The 27,014-nt window shown below is 40.6% G+C and overlaps 1 protein-coding gene across 2 annotated transcripts in view; it reads left to right on the forward strand.

Annotated features, from left to right (window-relative positions):
• The window catches only part of LOC147017015 (uncharacterized), a 99,288-nt gene extending 72,686 nt beyond the window's left edge, over positions 1-26,602 (forward strand). For both annotated transcript variants that reach the window (XM_085846354.1, XM_085846355.1), the window contains 4 exons: positions 10,164-11,288; positions 14,828-14,974; positions 23,427-23,492; positions 23,586-26,602. In XM_085846354.1, coding sequence (XP_085702480.1) covers positions 10,164-11,288; positions 14,828-14,974; positions 23,427-23,492; positions 23,586-23,648 — 1,401 coding nt within the window. In that variant the 3' untranslated portion in view covers positions 23,649-26,602. The remainder of the gene's footprint in view (positions 1-10,163; positions 11,289-14,827; positions 14,975-23,426; positions 23,493-23,585) is intronic.
• The last annotated feature ends 412 nt before the right edge of the window (positions 26,603-27,014 follow it).

Here is a 27,014-nt window from a genome sequence, read left to right on the forward strand (position 1 = left end):
TCCCCAAGGCTTGGGGAATGTGTAATTGAAGTTTCTCCTTGATCTGTCAAGCCGTTCTGCAGAAGATTTTAAAATGCTTATTCTTCAAGAAATCATTGCTGACAAACTGTGACCTATGAGGTCATAGGTGGAGAACTTTTGTTTCCTCATGGATAGGCGATCATACCTGTAAAGTTTTTCGTCCTGATCTGTTCAGCCATTACAGAGAAGATTTTTGAAGGTTTTATGTTAAAAGCAACATGGTTGCCAAACCACGTGACGGATGATTTCATCAATTTTTTTCCCAATTACAATTTAGCCTCAGATGACCCTCAATATTCATACTGACCAGATAAAGCATTTGACATATGAAATTATGATGTCATAAGAAAGCCACCCACATATGACGTCATTGCAAAAATTACCCTTGTTTCCCATGGGGAATACTTCACATGTGCCAAGTTTCTATTTTTAACATGGAGTGGTTTCAGAGATAGAGGTCCAAAGTTTTTCCTTTTTTCCAACATGGCTGCCACACCATGTGACCCATGACATCATAAAGCTATCGCAAAAACATTCCACATGAGTAGTCGCATCTCGGGTGAAAATTTCGTGAAATTTCACTGGTGGAAAAAAATCAAAACAATGCCGTCCTGCTTTGATCAGACACCTGAACCATGACATCCCCTTTGTCAAATCAAATTCAGAATGGGTGGCCGATCACGTCTTTGGAGTTTCGCATTGATAGGATCAGGCTTTTTGTCCAACATGGCTGGGAGAACATGTGACCGATGAAGTAAAAAAAAAATTCAACCAATATTCCATGCCGAGTCGATCGCATTAAGAAAAATTATTTTGCTGAAACCGCTTAGCTTTTCGATGTGAGACTTTGCAGTGATGATCCTTTACTGTTGCTACAAATATTTTCATCAGTCACATGATGTGGCAGTCACGTTGGTTTTAAAGGAATAATTAAACAACTATTTCTCTGAAACAATTTAATCTATCAATACCAGACTTTGCAGTTGTGATCCACTGCCATTGCTGCAAACATTTGACTTAAAAAAGACATCATCAGTCACATGGTGTGGCAGCCACATTGGTGTCAAGGAAAATATTTTTAAAAATTAATTGCAGAAACCACTATAGCAATTGATGTGAAACTTTGCAGTTGTGATTCACTGCCCTCACTCCATGTAAAGCAAAATGTTTCATATTGATCTGATAAGTGGTTTTGGAGAAAACAGTTTTAAAATTTTTGGTTTTCAAACCAACATGGCTGCCAAACCATGTGACCAATGGCATCATTTCCAAACTGTGTGCACGTATATGGTTTGATGATGCTTGGTAAATTTTGCTCCGATCGGACAAGCGGTTCCAGAGAAAACATTATTTAATATGTTTCTTCAATCCAATGTGGCTACTGAACCACGTGACATTAATTATTCTTTATTATCCTCATATCCCCAAGTCATTGGGATCATATGCCTGGTGTTGGCTTAATGGTTAGGGTGGTGGGCTTGGGATCCCAGGATCCTGAGTTCAAATCCCACTCAGCTGTTGAATTAATACCAGGTGGGGTTGACTCTGCCTGTCATCCCTCTGTGGTCGGCAAAATGAGCGCCGGCATGCTGGTATACTGTATCAGAGTGGCGACCCGTCCAGGATTGTGTCCAATAACCAAGGAGACTGCTTAGGCAGCACCAACGCTCTGTACAGAGCATGGTCACGATGGATGGATGGATGGATGGGGAACATGTCTGTGATGTTTCCCCTCAATCTGTCCAGCTGTTCTGGAGAAGAAGATTTTTGCAGTTTGAGGGTAAATAACAAATGGCTGCCAGACCATGTGACCTATGATGTCATAGTTATCAAACTTTATTCAGCATGGATAGTCGATCATTTGTGTGCAGTTTCACTTTAATGTGTAAAGCGGTTCTGGAGAAGATTTTTTTTCCTGTTTTTTTCACAATATGGCTGCCAAACTATGTGACAGATAATGTCATTTTTTCTGTGTTGAAATGTTTACCGAGATGAACCTAACATTTTCATGCTGATCGAATGCAGCATTCGATTTGTCAAATTCTGACCGTGATACCACTTCACCGATTATGTCATCGTCAAATCGCTCTTATTCCCCATGCAGATTAATTGCCGGGTGCCAAGTTTCAATTTTTTCCATCTTGCAGTTTAGGAGATACAGAGATCCTGTTTTTCCGTTTTTCAAAATGTGGTTGCCACTCTACGTGATCTATGACGTCATTATCTTAAACAAAAATTCTGCATGATGATTCGCATCAATGTTCAAAATTTTGTGTCAATCGGATAAGCGGTTGCAGAGAAAACAGAAAATTCTCATGTACTTACGTACTCTATTACAGACGGACGGACAACCTGAAAACATAATGTCACTGGTGACTGTCACCAGAGGCATAAAAATTGAGAAGCTACTAAGACAACTTGCACTTGAAAGTGTCAATGGGAGTTCTATAGTGGGCCAGCCTGGGGATGCAAAAAAACTTTTGATGGCAGCTTGTGCTCAAAGGTAGTCATCAATGCTTTATCAACTCTACATGGGGTGGCAATTACGATATGCCCAGGTGACACTCACTTTTGACCTTAAAGGCCATTTTTAGGTCAGTAAAGGCCCAGTCACACCTTGACGTTTTAGCCAGCGATGGCAACGTATTAAAATGTATGTAAAACGCTGGCTGACGTTGAACTTTTGATGTTTTTTTTAAGATTCGGACGTATTCATAACGAGTTGGTCGTATGCATAACATATTAGTAATGGACACAGAACGTTTCGTTGTGTTATAGATAACTTATACCAACGAATGCTGAACCTGTTGTTGGCCTACACAACCTATGCCCAACGATAGTCTAACTTCGGCATAGCGCGTTGCACGCATCGCCGACGATGTTGTGACGTAGCCTATTAAAAGGCTGACGCACAACGATTCGAATCATAACTGCCGTAGAAATGGAAGTGTCAACATCGCGGTCACACCTTGGCGATCTTGCCAGCATATGCCGACCTAAGAAAAATGTGTCTAAAACGTTAGGGGCACGTCAAATACGGTATGAGTAAGTTTGGTATACGTGAGTAGAACACTAAAGTATGCTATCATATGTCGTAGTAAGTAGAGTACGTCAAGAAATTTTAAACATGTTCAAAATTTTACGACGTACTTGCCGTATGACACACGTTCCGCATGCGATGGGGATAAGTTTTACACACGATATGCGGACGCTTACACACGTCCACAAAGGCTACTTATAAGCTACTCATAAGTCGAAACACGTCGCGGTAATGTCTTTTTTACGCGAAACTTATTTCTAACTTATGTTTGACGTGCTTTGAACCAATTCTTTACGTAGTCCCAACACACATCGACGTATGTAGACGTATTCCAATGACGTCATCCGGTCGACAAAAAAAAAGGAATGTTTCTAGCTTACAACTGCCATATAAAGACGTGTTCCCACCGGTTTTGGGAATTGGTATATAAAAATGGTGTTCATAAAAGGGGAACCCAACAGTGTTTTCGAGTCCTTTTTGAGTCGATGTCCATGTCAGCAGTAACAGTATCAGTATCAGTATTAGTATTAGTATTAGTATTAGTATTAGTAGTAGTTTGTTCATGTTGGCAGTAGTAGGTGAGTGTGAGGGGGAGGGTGTGGGTTATGATGGATCGTCCTTGCGTTTAACGATTTAACGATTTAAATGATAAACTCAACGATTTAAATGGCTGCATCTCCACTATTGAAAGTAGACGCTTGCGCTCAACAATTGGATTTTTTTTTACACTCAACGACTTTTAAACGGAACCACTCAGCTAGTTTCATTGTTTACAATGAACGATTTAAATTGCTGTCACTCGCCTTTGTTTTTTGACGCTGGGGTTTGGAAATTTTAATCGTTTCTGTTGAACGTGCTAAATCGCTCAAACCCCACCATTGAAAGTAGACGCTTGCGCTCAACAATTGGATTTTTTTTACACTCAACGACTTTTAAACGGAACCACCCAGCCATTTTCATTGTTTACAATGAACGATTTAAATTACTGTCACTCGCCTTTGTTTTTTGACGCTGGGGTTTGGAAATTTGAAGCGTTTCTTCTGAACGTGTTAAAACGCTCAAACTCGACTATTTTAAATAGACGCTGCCGATGGACAATTGGAATCATAGCCAAGCTAGACATCGAAGTGTGACATCCTCGTCATGCCGAAGAAAAGTTTGAAGAATGCTGCAAATAAGTGTCCTGGCCATGGCCGTGGACGCTGACACAAGGACGATCCATTATACCGACGTCTTTCAGCCTATGAGTAACTTAAAAGTAACGTCTGTCGATGTGTGGCAACGATCGCGTAACGTGCCAACAACACGTTAATCATAGGTTAGAAATAAGTTTCGGGTACGCTAAACATTACCTCGGCGTGTCTCAACTTATGATTAACTTACAAGTAGCATGTGTTGACGTCTGTCAACGATCGCAGACCGTGCATACAACCTGTGGCCAGCGTAGCGGAACGTGTGAGTCATACACCGGCATGCGTCATGAAATTTCAAGCATGAAAAATTTGAGGACAACCGAAAAGTACAACGTTTAAAGCCAACGTACAACGACGTATGGCAGTGTTTTTCAGCGTGCTCTCAATGTTATCAAAACTTACCCATAACGTATTCAACGTGTGCCAACGTTTTAGAAAAAAAAATCAAAAATCGGCATACGTTGGCTAAAACGTCAAGGTGTGACCGGGCCTTAAAGGTCACGTAGGGTAAAAAAAACATCATGATTTATCTAACTTTTCCAATAGCTCAAGAATGGAAGATAAGTTACGGCTGAAACTTTCTGACCTCATCGCTTATTTCACTGTTCACATATTAAATGCATTTTCATTTTGATAGATGCAGAGTATCATGGGTAAATGAAATATGGTAGCCACAAGGGGCCATCACAAACTCACTCTGAAGTAGCATAATGATGATTTGCTTTGCTGTAAATTTGAAACCCCTCAATTTTGAAACATCCCAGCTCCAAAACTCATCACATTGGGCCATTAGGAATCCTTTTTGTATTATAATTCAAGCAAAGGATTATGAGAAATTCACAATGGTGGTCATATAGTGTCCTCAAAAATTTGTTTTGGTGTTCTTTGCCATGCAAATGTGTGTACTTTCTCACAGCGATAAGCCACCATCATGTAACTACGTGTCGATGATATTCTAACGTTTGACCTTTGAGGATATTTCTAATAATTAGTCATCCTAAGACTCTTGAGGTCACTTTTTGGTCATAAAGGTCATTTATGAGTCATTAGGTTGATTAAATACCAGGATGACAACTTCAAACACGAAATGCCATCAAAAGTTTTGTTTGCATGCCCGCTACAATTTCAGCCAAACCAAGGAAAATGTTGAAGTTATTATTTTCTTGCCTCATGTGAATGGGTGATGTTGACTCAGTCACATATTCAGTCAAGTGTCCTGCAGGATTGCTACAATTCTCTGCATCACAACCACAAGTAGGAATGCAACTTAAATTTTTCTTGAAACAACTGTACTATGCAGAACATTTTCTTTACAGCCATATGTAATCAATTCCAGACTGGCATCTGGTACAGAAGGAAGTGTCTTCCATACAATTTGAAGGGTACCTGCTTCAGCTATCCATGTGTTAGCACTAACAGGATAGTTGACATCCATCTGTTCATTGTGGGCTTGTAGCCAGATTTTCGCCTGGTAGTTAGCTATCGCAATATGGACTGGAGGACATCCTCAGTCAGAAGTTTTTCCAAGTCTTTTATCCCCTTTTGTGAAGAGGTTGAATCTGAATTTGTCAATGTCTCACTCTTTAAGAAGAACCATACAACTGGCAGACAAACTTTTCAGTTACAGCATCTGTCCCACCACGTCCCACATGCTCAGAAGATGAGGCTCTCTCTGAAATAGTTTCCAGCAGGTTTTCTTCCCATATCCAGTGAATGATGAAGTTATATCACAACCTGTCTGCGTGCAAGCCAATGATGATGTCCTTCACATTCATTGGTAAGTTATCGACGATGTGATATGCTGGGTAGCAATTTCTGCTCTTTTCTGTCCCTGAAACTATCCATATCTCCACTGCCTGGCCAGCAAATAAATACACATGCATCACAAGGACTTAAGTATCTCTAAAGATAACCAAGTCTTTGACAGCCACAGTCTGCTGCCTCACATGCATGAAGAATCGATGCAAACGTAGGAACATGTACAAACTATCTGGAATCAGCCTTTCAACCTGAACTTGATCAACATCTTGCCATGCAGTTGAATGACCCAGGTTATCCAGTTGGTCTTGCCTGACACACAAAGCAACATGCACCCCACACCTGGAATATACTGCTAGGCCCAAAGGATAATGTGAATTCATCATCGGAGGACTTGTCTATGGGTTGTATTGCTGCTTTTGTAAGGGTTTTAGAGATGATGAAATCTGACTTCTTTGGGTCCAAAGGCCTAACATAATTGCTCTAATGCCCAATGTACTGCTGAATATCTTCATAGAATGTCTTTCTCCTTGATAGGTATATCTGAGGAATGTCCGTACTACTGTCCTTACACATGCACTCGTATCTGTGCCATACACCACTCATGCCATACATATGGCCACGAGAGAATCCCATTATAAACTCTCCATACAGTGACGACGTATACACACTCATCCCTCACAAGCCGTGATGCCGAAGTAATCTTTCTCTGCTTGCTCCGCCTCCTAATTGTAGGTTGAGAACTATGCCTCTGGATAGGTCCAGTTTCTAATGAAGGTCCAGGTACTGGAAGGCTTACATGACTGACATGTGATTTAAACATGGTTATCTGGGGTCTCTGACATGAAGGTACCATAACATGCCTTGTGCCATTTTGTTTTTTGTGCAAGAAAATTAGCTTCCAACACTGTGTTCAATCAATCGAGCACATCCAGATTGTTAATATCATCTTGCCTCCTTCTCTGTGAACCAACACAGAGTTCGGCGTTTCTCGTCTGTAGTCGCTGTCTGCAGATCAGCAGATGTTGCTGAACCTTGCTGGCAGAAGAAACGATGTATGTAGCCAGATTGCCTTTTACGCTTAAACGCAGCTACTGCATCCATCGGCCTGAGCTCTGTTCTGATGAGAAATAAAAGTGTGTAAGATAGTTCCATAGCATAGAGACATGCATGTATGTAACATTCAATACTTATCGTAAAACCCACTGATACAAAATTCTGTGAATACTATATGAGTGCAAATTTGAATTTCCCATGATCCTTTGCTTGGACTATTATGCAAATGTGGTCCTGAATGGCCTTGTATCCAGCTACAAAATATGATGAGCTTGAACTTCAAACTGTATGCATTAGGATTTAGAGCAAGACAAATGGTACATAACACGAATTTAGAGCGAGGTTTTTTTTTGGCCACCATCTTGAATTTACCCATGATTCTCTTTGCCTATTAATATGAAAATGGTCTTAAAATAAACACAGTGCAAGAAGCAATCGAATCACAAAGTTTGAGCCATCATTCGTCTTCCATTCTGAGGCTATTGCAAAAATGAGATCAATCTTCGTTGTTTGACGCAGCGTGACCTTTAATGATATAAAAATGGCCTTTAAGGTAAAAAAAAGTGTGAATGTCATCCAGTCATATCTCCATCGCCATCCCATAAAAAGCATATTGAACACGGATGACCGCTTTTCACATGAAATTTCATTCAAACGTTTTCTGGTGCTATTTTGACTGAGTGGCTCGCCCACTACGAGGACGTTAATCAAACTCGAGGGAGATTTAATTGATTTGGCACGTATATGAGGAGCTTCTCTGTGGTGACTGACCAAAAATCCTTCAGTTTGCTGTCATGAATAAAATAAAAAAATGCCTTGCAGTTAATCTTGGTAACAACTAGTTGTCATGATTACCCTCACCAAAGGAGAGGGTATGGCGTTGGGGTCCGTTTGTTTGTCCGTTTGTTTGTCTGTTTGTTTGTCCACACACAACTTTCGTGTTTTTCTACACAATTGCTTGGAGGATTGAGACGAAATTTTCACCATTGGTACGACTACTCATGTGGGATGTACTGATCATAATTATGACGTCAATTGGTCACGTGGTGTGGCAGCCATGATGGAAAAACGGAAAAAAAAAACTTTTGACCTCTGTATCTGAAACTGCACCAAGGAAACAATTCAAACTTGGCACACAAGCAAGTACTTGTCATGGGGAATGTGTGATTATTTTTATTTTCACGATGTCATTGGTGCCTTTGTTATGACGTCATAATGCATATGTAGAACGTTACATGTGATCGGTTTAAATTTAAGAAATAATTAAATAATGTTTTCTCTGGAATTGCTTAATCAATCCACATGAAACTTCACAATTGTGATCTGGTAGTGATATGGAATATATTTTTAAAATTTCAACTTGATCAGACACATGGTCTGGCATCCAGAATTATTAAAATACATATTTATTTATTTATTTATTTATTTTTATAAGGCTCACTTGTCTTTGCCTGGATGAGTTTGAGGGTAGAGGAGTAGCAGCTGAAATGCTAATCCTATCCAGGTTCCTCTTGATGACTTCATCATTGCTTTTTGCTTGTTTGGGTTCCTTCTGATTACTCCAATGCAGGACTGTACCTATTTGGTCTTCCATTTGATTTGAATTCAATTTATTTTAATCCCCTTCTAAATTCAATTGAATAATAATTAAAAATGTCATGGGTCAGGGTCAGGGTCAGGTTTCCAATCAAAGTGGGTTTGCATCAAAGCAGGACATCTTGGTACCAGGTCATCACTGCCAGGAGTTATGAAGTGGCAGTTCTAATTATGTCTTATTAATTAAGTAACATACCAGCAGACAAACGCCACACAAAATACACCACACAAAACTACACAAACACCACACGATACAAGTTCTGGTGAGGGTCTGCAATCTCCGATTGCTCTTTCTAGTTCATTTCAAATTTGTGTTTAATTTTTGCAAACTAACAAGCAATGTTTCCAAAGAATTGAGATCTATAAGAAGTTCCCCAAAACGAAGCAAATGGAAATTGGGAAAGGCTGGGAAGCTTTTTAAGTTACAAGCAGCGGTCAATTATTGCCATTTTCATAAATTCAGAGAACTATTCGGACCAACATCTGGAAAATGTGTTTAGGAAAATGTTGAGTTGGCCTGTTTCATGTTCCTAATTGAGCATACGATTTACGAAGCTGAGATCCTTGACCATTGTCGACCAATCTCCTTGTAATTCATGCTAATGTACACTGATATCTCATACCTTTTTTCCAACACGTGATTTATGTATTAACTCGTCCCCTAAAGCTCGGATCACTATAAAGTAATCAACCGGCAGGATAGCCTAGAGGTATTCACACTCAACTCTAAGCTGTCTATCCTGGGTTCAAATCCCAACCCAGTTCTATACTGTCATCCTGGTGTTTCACAGTTGGGGTGAGGCATCAATATGTATGCCGTACCTTGGGTGGATGTTAAACTGTGTGATCCATCTGACGGCACAAGTTGTTGGACGGTCAATATGGCATGGTGTCTTGTGTGAAGAGTGGGTGAGCTATCACCAGTACCCTAAATAAATTACCAATTCCTGCTCCAACCCCCAGGGGGTCAGCATCAGTGGCACAGTCATACCCCCATCAGTCATGTGCTGTACACAAAGTTTTTATTGCGAGAAAATAGAGGGATATGCATGGTTTTTGACAATAATGTATGGAATTAAATATTTTCTTTATGAGAACAGCAATATTTTGATCGACAGATTTTTATTTTTTTATTTATTTTTTTTTAATTCTGTGCAACTTATTTAATTTCGTTTCTGTCCCATTGTGCTATGGGGTGAATAAAGGGAATCTTCTGATAAAATAATAGGTTAGCCTCTTTCGAGGAACGTTCCTTATCTATTACAGTTAAAGCAGCCTCATGAGTCCTCAATGAATGTTGAGCCTCTGATGAATATTCCTAATCATTCAAGGAAAATATACTTCTACTTTTGCAGGCATGTTGTAGGCCACATTATTCAAGTTCAGTCCGGTGAAACTCTGCAGAAATATTCTGGCATAATATATATGGTCCTGCAAGAATATTCATCTGTAGTTGTTTAGTGAGTCGTCATTACTATTCTGTATTTTTTTCCTTACAGATGCTTCAAACAGCAAATGAGATGCTGAAAAGCCAAGTTGAATGTATGCGATGCAATGAGCAATCTCCAAAACAGGACGTTCAAGCCAACATTGCTCAGGAATTGGGAAATACAAAAGACTCCAATGATGCAGTGAATATTGAAGAAAAATCACGTGATGCTAAACAAGCTTTTGATCGGGTTAATACAGAAGTTCCATCACACAAAAATAGACGCCCACTACTGAGAATCCCAGCCGTGTCCGAACCACGTATTGCAGACACTGAGAGTAAAATGGGATTATGTGATATCAGCAATGCAGGCGTGCATGGAAACCATGGTGTCGCTGAGGGCAGCACAACAAAGGCAGTCTGTTCCACTGAAAGCCAACTTGTTCAGAATACTGGCGACATTCCAGTCGGTGCAACATGTCTTTCTGGAATCGTTTCAAATCGCAATAGTAGGGAACGTTCCCATGTGGACACTCCAATCAGAGAAAGGTCGGATGATGTCCCAATCAGAATGCTTTCAGATAATGCAGGGAAATTTGAGCAATCTCTGCCTGCAAGATTTCAAGAGGATAAAAACAAGATTGAATATCCAGAAGAAAGTGCAGGTGAATCATTGTGTGCTCATCGAGGGAGAAATTGTGAATTGTGTGAGGCTGAACATTTGATCCTGCAGAATGAGAAAGTGGACTCAAAGAACCAAGCAGTATCATCAAGCTACTCCAAGGTCATTGAATGCTTGAAAGATAAGGTTGAAGCTTATGAACGGACACTACAACAGATGTGCTGCTTGCTTCCGGAAAGCCCCGATGGAACTTTGCTACACGGGAAGGAAGAATTTATCTCCAAGGACCGGAACAATGCGGTGCATGGACTGAAAGTCGAGCTTGATTCGTTAAAACAAGACCTCATGGAGACGCAAAGGTTGTACAAGGAAATGTGTCATGAACTGGATCACTTGAAGCAAGTGTCGAAAGTTGGACAGCAGGAGAAACGTCAGCTTCAAGAAACTATCAGATCTATCGAGCAAGAGAAGACCTTGTTGAAGCAAAGAAGCCTTAAGGCCCAGGATTCTGTGCAAGAACTCCTCAAGATCAAGAAAGACTCTTGTGATGCACTTAAGAGTCGAGATAGAGAAGTGAGTACCTGTATCTTTTCTGCTCTCACTTCTCTTTGAATAATGGAATTGCTTTGTGTAATCACATTGGTTATGGAACATGGAATCACATTGGTTACGGAAATACAAGGACATTTCCTCGTTTGCAGGCAATATGCGTGTTCATGTTATATATTATGTCCTGTACATTTTCACCATAATCATTTTATTAGGATCTCCCTGTTGATGAAATTAAATTAGAATAATCTGAGATCAAACATATATTGAGAGGCTAAATAAAAGAGCAGAATTAAATATCTTGCTAAAATTGATTACCCCATGAATATTTTATGATGTGCATCATTATAGGGACTAGCATAACCCGCGATCTGCACGACATGTTGGGGTGGGTGTGTTTGAGAAAGGAACTGATGCAGAGTATCAGTAGTAATTTTACTTTAATGCAGTATGTGGAATACGATTTCACTGTTTCAGAACCATTTTATTTACGTTTTTTTGTACCATGCACCTCATATGGTCTTTGAGATAATGTAAGCCGAATATCACGTTACTCGAGCGCAGAACAAAGTCGAAGATAGTGCGACACGAAACCACAGACTCGGAAATAATATATAAGATACGATTTCACTGTTTAAGAACCATTTCATTTACTTTTTTGTACCATGCACCTCATATGGTCTTTGAGATCATGTAAGCCGAATATCACATTACTCGAGCGCAGAACAAAGTCGATGATAGCGCGACATGAAACCACAAACTCAGAAATAATATATAAGATTAGTTAGCATATATAAAGAGGATTCTGTTCACTTCCCAACATGTGGAAACAGAGGTTCGATGAGAATGTTTGTTTAAGGGGATTGATAGCAGGAACAGCTCAGTTATCACTCAAGAAAATTGCTGAACTGATGAAAGTGTCAATCAAGACAATCTTTCCGGTTTTCCTGCAATCGAAAAAAAAAATTGGGTGTGTTAGACCATGTCATCAAAACCCTCAAATACTATCACGCTTGACACAATTCTGCTCAGCAATCTTGGATGAATGGTTCCAAATGTCATCAACAATTTTGTGAAAAATGGAGGCAGGTTGTATTTGTCATCTTTTGTCCCAAAGGAGTCTAACCTTTTGAGTGTATGTGGGGGTGGGGGGGGGAGTGGGGTTGGGATTACACAACAAAAATATATTTATTTTTAATGTCAAGATTTTATTCAATTCAATCTTGTTTTTTCCAAGCGTTGTCTAAAGGTGCTGAAAGATTCATTAAAAATAGATGAAATTTTGGAAATTACAGTTCTCAGGGATCCATATACTTTTGAGAAGTTGTCACTTTGAATACATGATTTGACCTCTCATTGCCTGGACCTCTTCAACCTTGATAAAAAATCTAGTGAAGATTGTATGATGGTTTGAAAAGACTGAAGTTCCGGTCGTTTCACAAATATCATTGTGTTGAATGTGCCTGGAATGGCTTTTTATTATTATTATTATTATTATTATTATTATTAATTATCATTATTTTTTTTAATTTGAATACAAATGATTCCACCTCACTAATGCTCTGTTTACACTGATGGATAAGCACTCTTAAAGTAAAAATCAATGTTGAAAATTCATATTGTGGACAACTTGATAATTTCCAGTGATCTTTCGTGTTTCTTTAACTCATGTACCCATATGCCTCAATTTATTTTCCCTTCCAATTCTCATTGGTGATTCATCAATGTGTGTGCATTCCCATCTGCCAGCATTAGTTGGTGGACAGTAAAGATCCCACGGTGTCTTTCATGAAGAGTATGTGAGGTATTGCTGGCTCCATGAACAAATAACAAATTCCTGCCCTGACTTACTGTAGAGGAGTGGGACCCATCCAGGAATGTAACCTGAGCCATAGAAACTGCATCGGCAGCACTGACGCATTGTGCAGAGCATAATTCATGATCTGAATTCCCACTGGCATTATAGGTAGCACCTGCACTCAATACTGTTCTCAAACAATCAGTACAATCCCAAAGCTTACTCCTGTTTGTTTGTGATGATATTGAAAGTTACTATGACGATACACTCTGATTTTGTTTTTTGTTTTTTTGTAATCCTTCAGTTAATAAAATGCACAATATTATTGGCAGTGTCAGTGCCGCTGATGTTACTCCTGGATTAGGGGTATGCTGGGAAGTTTTCCAATGCCTCCCAAGCAGTCAAGGCAGGAATTTGGTTTAGCTCGGATGCCAGCGATAGCTCATGTGCTCTTCACAAAATAAAAGGAATCTTTCATGTCCACTGTGCTATCAGATGGGTGCTGCAGCTTAACATCCTTCTGATAGATAGCATGCAGGATTAATGAATCACACAGCCCTCAAAACACCATTTTGACAGTATATAGTTGGGTCGAGATTCGAACCCAGGCCAGAGAGCTCAAATTTGAGTACCTCGAGGTACATCCCATCAGCCATACAACCCACATGATTCGTTATTTAATAATAATGATCTGGTGACATCTAGTGGATTCTTTTTACTGAAGATAAGGCAAAAGACTTCCCAAATGAAATATTTGTTGATTTGTCTTTGTCAGTTCTTCTGCACCATGATTCAAAAAGTTATCATTGCAAAATCTTCAAACATGATAATGTGATATCATTCTCGGCCTTTAATATCCATCTGTCTAAATCGGATTTTGTTAAATGAGATTGGTTTGAGCCGATCAGACTCGGTTAAATGCCAAAAAAAAGTGACGTTAATGACTGGGTTCAGAAAAATGATACATCTTTCATTGTAAAAATGTCTGTTTTATCAAGTACATGCAAGGCTGTTTTTCAAAAGTGTAATTTGTCGAGATGTTTGTGTTGTCTAGATGCTTTTGACATTTTGACCATACGTGGCAATAAAGCAAATGCAACACAGTTCTTCTCCATTTACATGCAAATGAGCTTGTTTTGAGGAATTGTGTTGCACGTAAATAGCAAACTTTTTCTTCACGTATTGAGCCTCGCTTGTTTGTAATTAAGTGAACAATTGATGGAATTGCTTCACACAATTTTGTGAGATCATCATGCTCTCATCATGAGGTTTGAACGAGTTGAAATATTTTCTATTTGTGTGGGAAATGGTAATACAACAGCATGTGGCTTTGTGTTTAATGATACTTCATCAACACAGATTTGAAGCTTAGAGGAAGATACTTTCACATTTTCATGGCTTCACGATTTGGAAAAAAAGGCTGCATGACGATGTGTGATCAAATTTGGGGATGAGATGCCATATATTTTCGCCACTCTGACCTACAAGTTGACATAACCATACAGTGAGTGGCCTGGGTGGGAAGCTTGAAAGTCCCAAAGTAGATATATTATCGATGCTCCATTTTGATGGGCCCTTTTGGCTTCTTTTGATGCCAATGTGAAGCAAAAACGGGTCTATAGTCTTTTTCTTGGTGGATAAACTGCAGGACCTTTAAACCTCTGATTATTACTTGATATGACAGTGGATTTAATGCCACTGATCTGCAAGAAAAAAAAACACTCACTTTGGCCCTACCCCACTCTCACATTGTGATTCTACACAGGTGGAAGATCTGCAGTGCGAGATGAGTCGGCTACGTGGGGCAGTGCACAGCTTGTCTCAGCTTGCATGTCACTCGGCTGGTACACGCAAGTCTCTACAGGCTGACACTCTGCAGCGGCAACTCATTGTCACACGGCAGAAGCTGGTTGTGAGTGCCCTGTAGCTTGTTTTAAAATTACTGTATTTTGCCAAAACAGAAGTTTTTTTTCCTTGGAGTGGTGAAAGTTTGTGCATTATCAGGTCATCACTCCCAACTTGCTCTGGGTCAGTGAACTGCGATGATGGATTGATTGTGGTTGACAAAATGAAAAACGATTTTGTACTTTAAATTTAAGATAAATAATGTTTAAGCCAAATACATTTCATAAAATGTAAGATTAAATTTCAGCCAAATCACAATGCGGTTCATATGGATGATCCGCTGTGGCGACCCCGAACGGGAGCAGCCGAAAGAAGAAGAAGAAGAAGATTTAGACAGACATATATATATATATATATATATATATATATATATATATATATATATATATATATATATATATATATATATATATATATATATATATATATATATATACACGCATGTATAGAGTTGAGTGGACATTAGCAACTTTATTTTCTCTAAATTTTCTTGTATCTCCAAAAGTTACGTTTATTTGGTAATTTGGATATTGTGGTACAGTCGAGTTGATACAATTGGTAGTTTGAGAGGAGTCTGAGGACTCTCTCATGGCTCTGCACACCCCATTTGTGTTTGATACTCACGGGGTGGCAGACGGTGGCTGGATTGATTGAGCTTCTCTTCTCTTTGTGGTCTTCCATCAGTTGATGCTTCTCTACAAGCACCCATGGTCATGACTCATGGCTGCAGATGCATGTGTTTAGTCAGTCTGCAATGGTTTCAACCATTTTGTTGCCTACCTGTGCCAATGATTCTGGATTATAAAGGAATGTACATTGATTGAGCAATTCATCAGTGTCTCAATCCACTGCCAACACCACAGAACAAAGTCTGCTTCTCCCATTATATATTGAATTTGTGGATCCTCTTTTTTTTTCTTGATCATTAATCGAGGTCGACTACCTTGGTGTGATGTTCCTCATGCATATTTAATGCCAAGAAGAGCGGTGGGTTGTCAATTCACCCGTTTCTCCAAATATGCAGCATACATCAAGGCTGGTGCTGCCTTGAAGTGGACTTATTCGTGTTTTGTGATGGTTCATTGCTTGAAGGTCAGCTGAATGAAGTCGACAGCAATAGTAACAATTGATTCTACTGATCTGACTCGGAGCTACGCAGGCCACTGATAAGGTAGAACAAAGCTGAGATGAATGATTGTGGTCAGGAATGTGTACTTCCGAAATTGCAAAAAGTTACCAGCTAATATACTGTAGACCCCCAGCTTCGGTTGAGGATATGTGTAAGCATCATTTCAGTGCAACATGTGCACCGTGGGCCCATTTTTATATCGCAGGAGCAGAAAATGTGATTTTCCTTTTTTTTCACTTGGCATGCATCAAAAATAATGACATTTTTGGTGTTAGCACGGTAATGCTCCGGAGTTGAATGACCAGACATTCAGTTTCTATTGCCTGAAGGTATATTTATCATAAGAAAACACACCAGACTAATCAGAGTTTTTAGTAAATAGACTCTCAAAGCAGAGGGTCAAATATTACAACCCACTTTAGGCACCTAATTTTGGCAGTGCATGGGAATACTTGGTGAAGTCGACAAAAATCTCAATGAAGATCATCCTTGGCAGATGATGCATGCAAGAGGCTTCTGCTTATGCGTATTGTGAATACTAGTGCGGGCCCGTAGGTGTGTGCCAGTATGTGCAGCTTCGTGCCTGCAGTATCAGGTCCCCAGCATCAATTGTGACGTCTTATAAAACGAAGAAGAAGAATTGTGTCGCCCCCTCTCTCCCCCCCTCCTCTCTCCCTCCCCTCTCTTGCCCCCCTCTTCCCCCTCCCTCCCCTCCTCTCTCCCCCTCCTCTGTCCCCCTCCTCCTCTCTCCCTCCCCTCTCTTCCCCCTCTCACCCCCTCTCTCGCCCTTCTCTCTCCCCCCTCCTCTCTCCCTTCTCTTGCCCCCCTCTGACCCCCCTCTCGCCCTTCTCTCTCCCCCCTCCTCTCTCCCCCATCTCCTCTCTCTCGCCCCCTCTCCCCTCCTCTGTCCCCTCCTCTCTCCCTCTCCTCTCTTTCCCCTCTCTCTTGCCCCTCTCTCCCCCCCTCCTCTCTCCCCCTCCTCTCTCCCCCTCCTCTCTCCCCCTCCTCTCTCCCCCTCCTCTCTCCCCCCTCCTCTCTCCCTCCTCCTCTCTCCCTCCTCCTCTCTCCCCCTCCTCTCTCGTCCCTCTCTCTGTAAATATATTCACAAATGTCTACCAAGCACAACGATTAATTCCAACCTTGGGAAAAAACAGCTTTCAAACCTTTGGGAAACAGCTGTTTCCCTCGGGAAAATTCAAACCTTGGGATTAATTAATAATTTGAATAATAATCAAACCTTTGGAGTCTGGCACATACCCAGGTATGGCACATACCCAGGTCCCCAGTGTCGATTGTGACGTCATACCAAACTAAGAAGAATAATTGTGACGTCAATCCTTCAAAAAAAATTTATTAATTAAAGTTACATTAATTGTGACGTCATTCGTGATGTCCTAGCACCGTGTCCTGTCATTGGTTCATAGATACATGGCCGTAACTTGGGAACCGTTCGTCCGATCGATATCAAACCTCGAAAACGCACGTCCGCGGGTCCCCGGCAATATTCCTGGCAAGTTTCAATCCGATCGGACCGGTGGTCATCCGGTTATTAATAATTTGGGAAAAAAATTGGCATGATAAGGTGAGAAAGTGGAACGACACCTTCAGCTGCCATATATACACCTTTTCAACACTGAAAAAGCAGTAAAATGGCCGTAACTTGGGAACCACTTGCCCGATCGATATCAAACCTCGAAAAGGCACATCCGCGGGTCCCCGGCAATATTCCTGGCAAGTTTCAATGAGATCGGACTGGCGGTCGTCGAGAAACGGCGGTCGCAGACAGACAAACAGACAGACAGACAGACACACACAGAGATTGCTGGAATTATAGATAGATAAAGATCTTCTCCCTGGTGGCCTCTTCTTGTATCTCCATGGTGATGTGGAACACCCACTTGACCCATTGTCATTGAAGCACAATGATGAGGTTGTGCATACAGTAGAATATGAGCAGATTCAGTAAATCATTTGGCCATTGACTGTATGTAACATCAGCTCAAACATAAGCATGAGCTGGTATTACAGCCAATGTTAGGTGTCATCCCTCCATCCAGTTCCGTCGAGTTGTGTCCGACTTCTGGTGACATTAATGATCAGATTTATCGAAACATTCCTATGTTGCACTGCTTCCCAAATCTCTCATAGAGATGGACAGCTTGATTGCGACCTTTACCCCCATCAATCCAGCACATATAAGGTCTGCCTCTTCCTCTTATTCCTTCTCAACCTTCTCCAGATGTTCGTTTCCTGCACGCATGTGTCCAAAATATGACGGTTTCTATTTTTTCATCAGCGCTTCGAATATACATTGAGAGCTAAATTTACTCAAGTACTGATTTTTGTTTTTCTTGCAGTCCAGGGAATTTTTAACATTCATCTCCAGCACCACATATCAAAACTGTCAATCTTCTTCCTTTATTTATGCTTCACTATCCATGATTGCATCCTACATGTCAGGTGTGCTAATGGGACACACCCGATAATTGGAGGATCGATACCAACTCCTAATGCTTACCCAAAATCAATTTTACATCTTGCACTGTTTCAATGACCGCAAAAAGGCTCATTTAATAATAAATTACTTTTCTTGTAACTATTGCATAACTTTCTGAATTATTATTCCTCTTTCTCCTCTTTCTGTTCTTTGTTCCCCTTTCTCATTGTTACCTCCACCACCGAAGGTGGATGGAAGGTTATGCTTTCACTCTTGTCTGTCTGTTTGTTGGTGAGCAGGATATCTAAAAAAAAAGCTGTGGACAGATTTTGCTGAACATTGGTGGAGGTTTGGTGGCGAGGATGAATTGATTAGATTTTGGTGATGGTCCGGATACAAATCCGCATACTAGAATTTTTTTAAGTGATTCACCACCATTGAGTGATGGGGCTAAAATCGATAAATAGCACGATATCTCATAAGGTTATGAACAATTCAGATGAAACTTGGTGGACAGATTGGGTGTGCAACAAGGACAAACCAATTTGATTTTGGTTCAGATCCAAACCCAGATCTGGATCCGAAAATGTTAATTTTTTTTTTTTAAGTGATTCTTCACCATTGAGAGATGGGGCCAAAAACGATATGCAGTAAACCTTCAAATATCATGGGGTTAGGTTCCTGGAAAATACTGCGATAGTTAAAACTGCAATTGTGAAAACCAAGGGCCAATGGGAAAGGGGGGGGGGGATCAGTTCCTGGGCTTTGAGGAAATGTAGAGGAATATCGGTGGTAGCCAGAAATATACACATCGCAATTGAAATAAATGTGTAATAATTTTTCCATCTATCTATCTATATATATAAAATCATGTTAACATTTATATAAACATGAAAATGCAATAAATAGTGAAAATGAAGCAAAAACACGAGTTTACGACTTCAATCATTACTATAATTAATGGACCAGTGTTTGTGTTTTTGTTTGTTTGTCGTCCTACTTCGACAGTTCTCGACTGATTACATACAAACTAGCTACATGGGATCAGCATGGTCTCAGTTAATGTATAGCGTTGTTTTTTTTTAATCTTTGCCAGTGGTCTTGAGGGTGGGTGGGTGGGCTGCAAATTCTCTATGTAAATGTGTATCGTGCAGCGCCGCCTCCATGTGGGGGAGGGTATTACGTCCCACCCTTTACAGTACAGTGTTCCTGTCCCCATGTTTTCCAGTGTAGTGAGGTGTTTTGAATAATAAGTAGAAGGTATGTTTTTGCTCCATGCACGTAACCCGGGTTAAAAAATTTTTTTTTGCCTAATCAGAGCTGTTAATTGCCGATCGACCACCCAAAAAAAGGTATGCATCAGAAAAACGTGTTGCATGCTTGGACCAAGATTGTCCATGGGATGGATACTCTGCCAGTTTATTACAACAGATACTCTGCTAGTTTATTACAAAACAGTGACATGGATGAGGGTAAACCTATTATGTATTTGTTTGACCTGTACTCTGCCGTGTTTAGAGAAAATTACCTCGGGATGATGATGATGCTGTTAAAGGGGAAAGGGTGGAGGCTAGAAAGAATTGGATGTCAAACTTGCGATGGCTGTTCGCAACAGCTTTGGGAGCACGACAAAGTCACCTGCTGCATTGCCACATAGAAGAAGGTTAAAACGATCCTTAGCTACTTTGATCCAGAGCAAATCTACCCTGCTTGGAGAGAAAGGTACAAGATGGCATTGTATTCCAAAATAATCCTGTCTCTTCAGCATTAAAAAACCTGCTCTGGCAAAAATTCTTTCACCTCGATTAGTTCCATGAGCCATGGTTGAACTGTAGCCTTCAGTCCCAGTTGCCTCATAGAAACATTAGTAAATCTGCAATGGTTTCTCTTGTACACCAGTTCACTCAAAGGCATTTTTTTTCTGTTTGGTCCTTGATCCAAACATTGAGCGCTTTTCCATCCTTTCAACATGATGATCACGGGACTTGAATGAGCCTTTTGTGCTTCGCTGGCAGGAACTGTTGCACAGATATTTGACTCACATTTGTTTTACCATGTAGTTGATTCATTGATCTCATAATGGTGGCCGACAGATGCCGCACTTTCACTTCTTGCCAATCTCACAACTCAATTTTTTTTTATTATATTGTCATAACCTTTCTCTGCCTTTTGGCACGATTAATTTTGTCCTTTGTTTAATGTCTGGTCGCCATTATTTACTGTTGTATTTCTACAAGATCTTGTAGATATCGTAGTACAGGATCTCCATATGTCATTTCCTGTTTGACGATTCATCATTAAATTTAGCTTCATTCCAGGATGCTGGTCTAATTACTCCAATTAACGGTGAGCGAGGAAAAACAAAAGGCTCATAATCGAAGGTAATCGTATACGCAAACACAAACAATGACTCACCTCAGCTCAAAAACCACGATTGGCCAAAATAAAAGACTGTGATAACTAAATCGGAACATAATAGGTTTCCTCGATTGGTCGAAACCCGCAATATTGTTGAAGATTCAGCGGTGCTTAACAGCACCGCCGTCTCAGGGGTTATAACGCCGGCTAGTTCGGTACAGGTCTCGGGTCACGTGCCTCAGATCACGATACCAAAGTACCCTTACCAGTTGGGGATATAGACCCCGGCTATAGACTGGGTTTGTCAGAGACCGAGCGAAGTCTGCCAGTCCGTAGCCCGTTTTGGTTTTATTTACAAATCGAGCGATTGTTCCTCAGCACGGCACGAATAAATTCAAGGCGGCAACTTTCGTATAAATCAGCCAGATTTATTGTGGACACATCGAGGAAAACACAGCACAAGCAAAGCATTCACAAACGTTATAATTAATCTATAACCCACTCTTAACTAGGGAGCTATGGATACGGGTTTCGAAGGGAGCCCTAGCGAGAAAAACCTTAGGCCTGGCCAACATGCAGACAAGACACGGAGTACTTGGTGATGCCTCATGGACTAGAGGAAAAGTGTCAAAGGCACGAATGCGGCTCGTGACAAGCCAATGTCATCAGATTCGAGCGCCCAGCTCGAGCACGCCGTGTGGCAAGATGGCCGCGATGTCCTCCTATCGGCACCGCTTGCGCACGCAGCGTCGGTGCGTCCAGCCCCTGTAAGATCGACGGCACAGGAGAGGAAGATCTATGGTATGTTCCAGCTGGTTTCTCACAAGGTCCAGTATGCGAATCCTGGCCTGGCCTGTACACCAGACTCGGCCAAATCGAGGTGTTGGACTCCGCAGGTGGATCGATGGGATGAAAAGACGTGTCGAGCCGTGCAGGGAGTAAGGACAGTCAGAGGCTCCGTGGTTAGACTCAGGATGAACCTGTGGAGGTCCTGCAGGCTGAATCCATGGCCGAGGAGCAACAGCTCATCGAGTCACTCCTCATAAAGCAGATGCCACTCACTCAAGCTGTTCCCAGACTGACACAGCAGTCCCTTACTTTGCTTTTCGGGGCCGGCCTTTTGGACCGCCTCCGGGGACCCGTGATTGGTCCATCGTTCGAGATTGCAGCAGCTCTCCACCAATGGGTTGCTGGCACGTCTTGTTTACTGACTGTCAGGGTGCCAGGGGGGGCTGGTTAGGAGGGGGAAGGAAGAAGAATACGCCTCTCGGCACACCACCACTGTATGAACAATTGACTGCTACACCTCCCGACACACATGTAACGTCCGATTACCGAACAACCTGGCTAAACATGCATTTAAGGGGGGATCTGGGCTAATCCTATATTTAATAACCCACTAAGGGCCCATTTCCGCAACAATATTAGAACCCGTAATATTTGAGGGTTTACTGTATTGCATGATATTTCAAAAAGTTGTGGACATGTTGTGACAAATCTAGGCGGATGAGTTGGTTTGGTGACGAGAACAAGCTGATTCGATTTCGGTTCAGATCCGGTCGAACAGCAAGATACAAAATGTAAACCGTTCAGCTGGCGGAGGTATGCGCTCAACCAATTGCTGTTCTATTTAGTCATGTTACTTTAACTCCAATATTATTTATTTCAGCATTTTGTTGTTTTTAATGATACCTGGGTGTTTTTCAGAAGATATTTGATTTGATTTGAAGTTTAAACTTGTTTTGATGTTTGCATGCCATGAAAAGCTTTCTTGCTATCATCCCTGCTTAATTCTTGCAAAGTTCACCAAATACAGCCTAATCGGTTTGCGTGCCATTTGCCTTCAGTCATTGGTCATTGTTTTTGTACCCATTTTCTGCTATAAGCAAATTTATTTCAGCTAATGGCTTTTATGTGTTGCAGTCTCAATGCTCGAATAGGTATTGCTCTTTAGTTCTATGCTATACGATCATTACTCATCCGATTTAAGAATCGGATGCATCATACTACATTTCCTGCATGATGGATGGCACCACATAAAAGCTAAGGGCACCAGGTTGAAAGGGAGTGCCCAGCAATTATTTTACTACAAGCCACGAGAGTTATTGTGCCATAGTTCGTGCATCAAATCGTTGGCCTGCACTGACTGAGTGCTTCTGTGGTTCATTATCATCCGCTAGAGACAGACACAGAGAGACATGCTATGAGTCGTGATTGCCTTGAGATGCCAAGGCTCGAGTGAGATGGACCGATAGCTTAGTGATCCAGGCTCCTGCACTTGGAACAAACTGCTCTCCCATGGTCAGATTTTGGGTCTTGATGGTTGGCCATCAAGCCTGATTGTGTAATAGTGTGTGCAGGGTGAGATATAGGATAGTAGTTTCCTCTTGAAAATTTGTGGTGCATTTTTTGGGGATTTAAAAATATTTTGTTTTTTTTTAGATGCTTCAAGATTGTTTTTTTTGTTTTTGTTTGTTTGCTTTTCAGTTCATGTGCAGCATTGTTAATCAATTAAACGTTTTGTTTTTGCCGCAGGACATGGAAGAGCGCCACAGGAATGTTGTCCTTAACTACCGAAAGCATCTACTCTGTGCTGTGAAGGTCAGCCAATTGGTTCTACTCATTGAAATGAGTACTTGTGGCTCCAGTTGTAGCTTCTGATGTGTGTACGGTTGTAATGCTTTGTATTTTCAGGGGGAAATGGATGCAGATGTTCAGGAAGCTCTTCTGCAGATCCTGAAAATGAACCGTGGCTAACAACAGGCCTCCAAACTGGATGCTAATGACATTGGGATGTCAAACCAAAATGCAAAAAAAAGAAGCTTCTATAACTTGGGTTGGCCTGTTGATGTTCTCATGAGAATACCTGACTAATGGTGTAGGTTCAAATCCCATACATCATTTATGTTTGTCCATTGTCTAATGCCCTTGTAATTCATGTTAAAGTACACTGATGTCTCCAAATGTCTTTGTTCTGCATGTGATGATATGCACAAGCTCTTCCATGAGCCTCACATCACAAAAAATAAATAAATAAATAAATCACTGTGTAGTTGTGGTTTGACAAATTGCTTTAAATAAATATATTTGTATATAAACAATTTCTTTCACTGTTTTGTACAATTCGAGTTATTTTGGCCAAGTTCCTTAAATATCAAAATGAGTTTTTCCATTTTCATTTGTAGATAAATTATGTCTGAATTAAACTTTTTTTTGCATTTTCCCCCTTCCCCCACTTCACTCCAAAAAACCTGGTTAAGTTACTATGACGTTCTCAAAACAACACTAATCATTTAGCAATGTCGAGCCTCACTTTGAACATAGACTACAATAGATCTGAGAACCAGTGTGGACTCACTCCCTCACTGATTCACAGAACTCTACTGAAATGGGTTTGGCTCAAGGAAAATGAATGGGAAACCCCTGAGGACAGCAGTTCTCAAATTTATTTTTGGCTACCCTAGTCAACCCATTTTGACATTAAGTAGACCAGTACATCCACTTCCGAAGGGAGCGTCAGGAATGGTCATGTTATTATCCTCTCTCGGGAATATCGATTACAGTAGATCGAGACTCAGGCCTCAAGAACATCAGATTTACTCCCTTTCAGTTGAGTGCTCAACAGCAGAAGCGATTGTTTAAAAAGGGTATCATATGTGTTTGTGGTTAATAATATTTTTACTTCCAGTAGGGGTGCCCCAAAATAAGCTGTTTATGCACGTTAACACGTAGTTTCTCCAAGAAGGAAAACCCTTTGTGGAGGGGGGGACATTAACATTGTTTTGTGATAACATTTAATAAGCTTGGTGTTGGCTTCACGGTTAAGGTGGCTGGCTTGGGACCTAAGGGTCCTAAGTTTGAGCCCTTGTCGGACATTAAATTAACACCAGGTAAGGTTGACTCAGCCTGTCATCCTTCTGAGGTCAACAAAATATGTACCAGTGACCAGTGTACTGGGGTAATAACCATTCAGCGTAACCTGCGTGGGAGTGGCGACCCATCCAGGACTGTACTCCTTGCCAATGAAACTGCTGCGGCATCCCTATGCATTTTTACGGCATGAAAGGAATGGTATTATTATTATTATTAATAACATTAATATTATCTATTATCATTGGTGTTATTACTTTTGTTGTTCGAAGTGGCCTTGGTAAAACACCATGATTAGCTATCTTAACACTGATATACACCATTCAAAATGTTCATGCATGTTTTTGTATTTGATTTGAGGTGTAAACTTGTTTTCACTTTGAAGTGTAAGACCTTCTTGGTCTCCAAAACAAAATGGATTTTTGGGAGGGCAACACAGATTTCACCCAAGGTGGAAAAAAAAACCCCTTGGGGAGGGGGAGGAAATGAAGTTGCTACAACCTCCATTGTGTGACCCTTAGTTCTCTTGTCAAGTTTGAGTTTGGATAAGTAATGACCGAATGTATTGTGGTCAAAAAGACACCCAAACAGACGAGACATCCAATTGCGTATTTTGGTATGATGAAGAATTCATATCCTTTTAAAATTGCATTTCATTGTTGTGCAAAATGGCATGTGATGCAATTTTTAAGTGCCATTGAAGGTATGTTTCTACCACTTCGGTATGAGGGTGTACCACTACTCCCCCATTCCCCCCCCCCCCAGATCAGCTCTTTACCCTCAAAAAGGTACTCCATTTACTGATCTTTAAAGGATGACAGGCTGAGATGACCCATCTCGTTTTATTTAAGCACAACTTGGGTTTTAACTCGAGACTCTAAGATATTACGCCAACCACCTTAACTGTGAAGCCAACACAGGAATATGTATTATATAGATTCCAGAAGGTAGTCTTAAACTTGGACATGATGCCCATTCAACATATAAAAATGACTTGTGCTTAAATTAGAGGCCAGAGCGTTCAGGTTACATTGGAAAACTTTGGTGAACCGTACCTCCAGGCTGATTAGCCAAGCAAGTCGAGCCCACAGGCCTTGCAACTTATCATAAACCACAGGAAGGACAGGCAAACACACACTCAGGAACAGGCATGGATATCATTGACATGATCCACATTTAAGGTACAAATTCAATTTGTGGTTAAAATAGATGTCTGCTTTAGCTCACTTCAGGATCCAATATTAAAATTGGTCTGCGTGTGGAAACACTGACCGATATACATTGACTGACGCAAACACACGCATATATGGGTCACATCTACACACACACACACACACACACACACACACACACACACACACACACACACACACACACACACACACACACACACACACACACACACACACACACACACACACACACACACACACACACACACACACGCAGACCGATTATAATACTGTCTCAACCCTTCAACGGACTGTGAAGACTAATTACGAAAAATTGATCGGTTCATAGTTTTGGTGTCTTTAATTAATTTTTTCATTCTCATTTGGAATTTGCTGATCTAATATCTATAATGTACTTTTATTTCAATTATTTGAAGGTCGTATCTACACTTGTAATTGGGCAATCAGTTGCTATAATTACTGCGATTAGACAATGGCTGTCCACACAAATTGCCTAGAAATTCACAGTAGTTGGATTTTCTGCTTAATTGTGCATTTTGTCACATGTGGATGTGAAGCTATAAGTTCTGCAATGACCAGATGTATGAATTGTCAATTTTTGAAGTGTGATGCTTGCTTCAGTTTAAATAAATGTGGTGGATAACTCTAGTGCTTTGGAGAGCTTCCATGTTATTATATGACAAAAATGTCAATTTTTACATGGTTAAGAATTTATTCAGTGGCCTGCAAAAGTATTCACCCTCCTCCAAGTTTTTCACATTTTGATGCCACTTGAGCTTATTTCATGGCACTTTCAAATCAAACTTAATGTCTAGTCTTCACAAACTACTCCAAAGTGATAAAGCTAAAAATCACATGTAGGTAAAATGTAAACAAGTTAAATTAACAGAGAAAAATCAGATGATTCTTAGTTGCAGTTGCATAAGTATTCAACCACTTTACCTAATTAACCCAAAATCACTTCAGGAGTAAATTATTTGTTTGCTTACAAAAGAATTGTTATAGGTTTCACCTGTATGTAATCAGTGGTTTAACTTTAAAAAAAAAGGAGCAATGCCCA

This window comes from Eptatretus burgeri, chromosome 11, assembly GCF_056783735.1.
Source record: "Eptatretus burgeri isolate ZD-2024b chromosome 11, Ebu_testis_v1, whole genome shotgun sequence".
Lineage (NCBI taxonomy): Eukaryota > Metazoa > Chordata > Myxini > Myxiniformes > Myxinidae > Eptatretus > Eptatretus burgeri.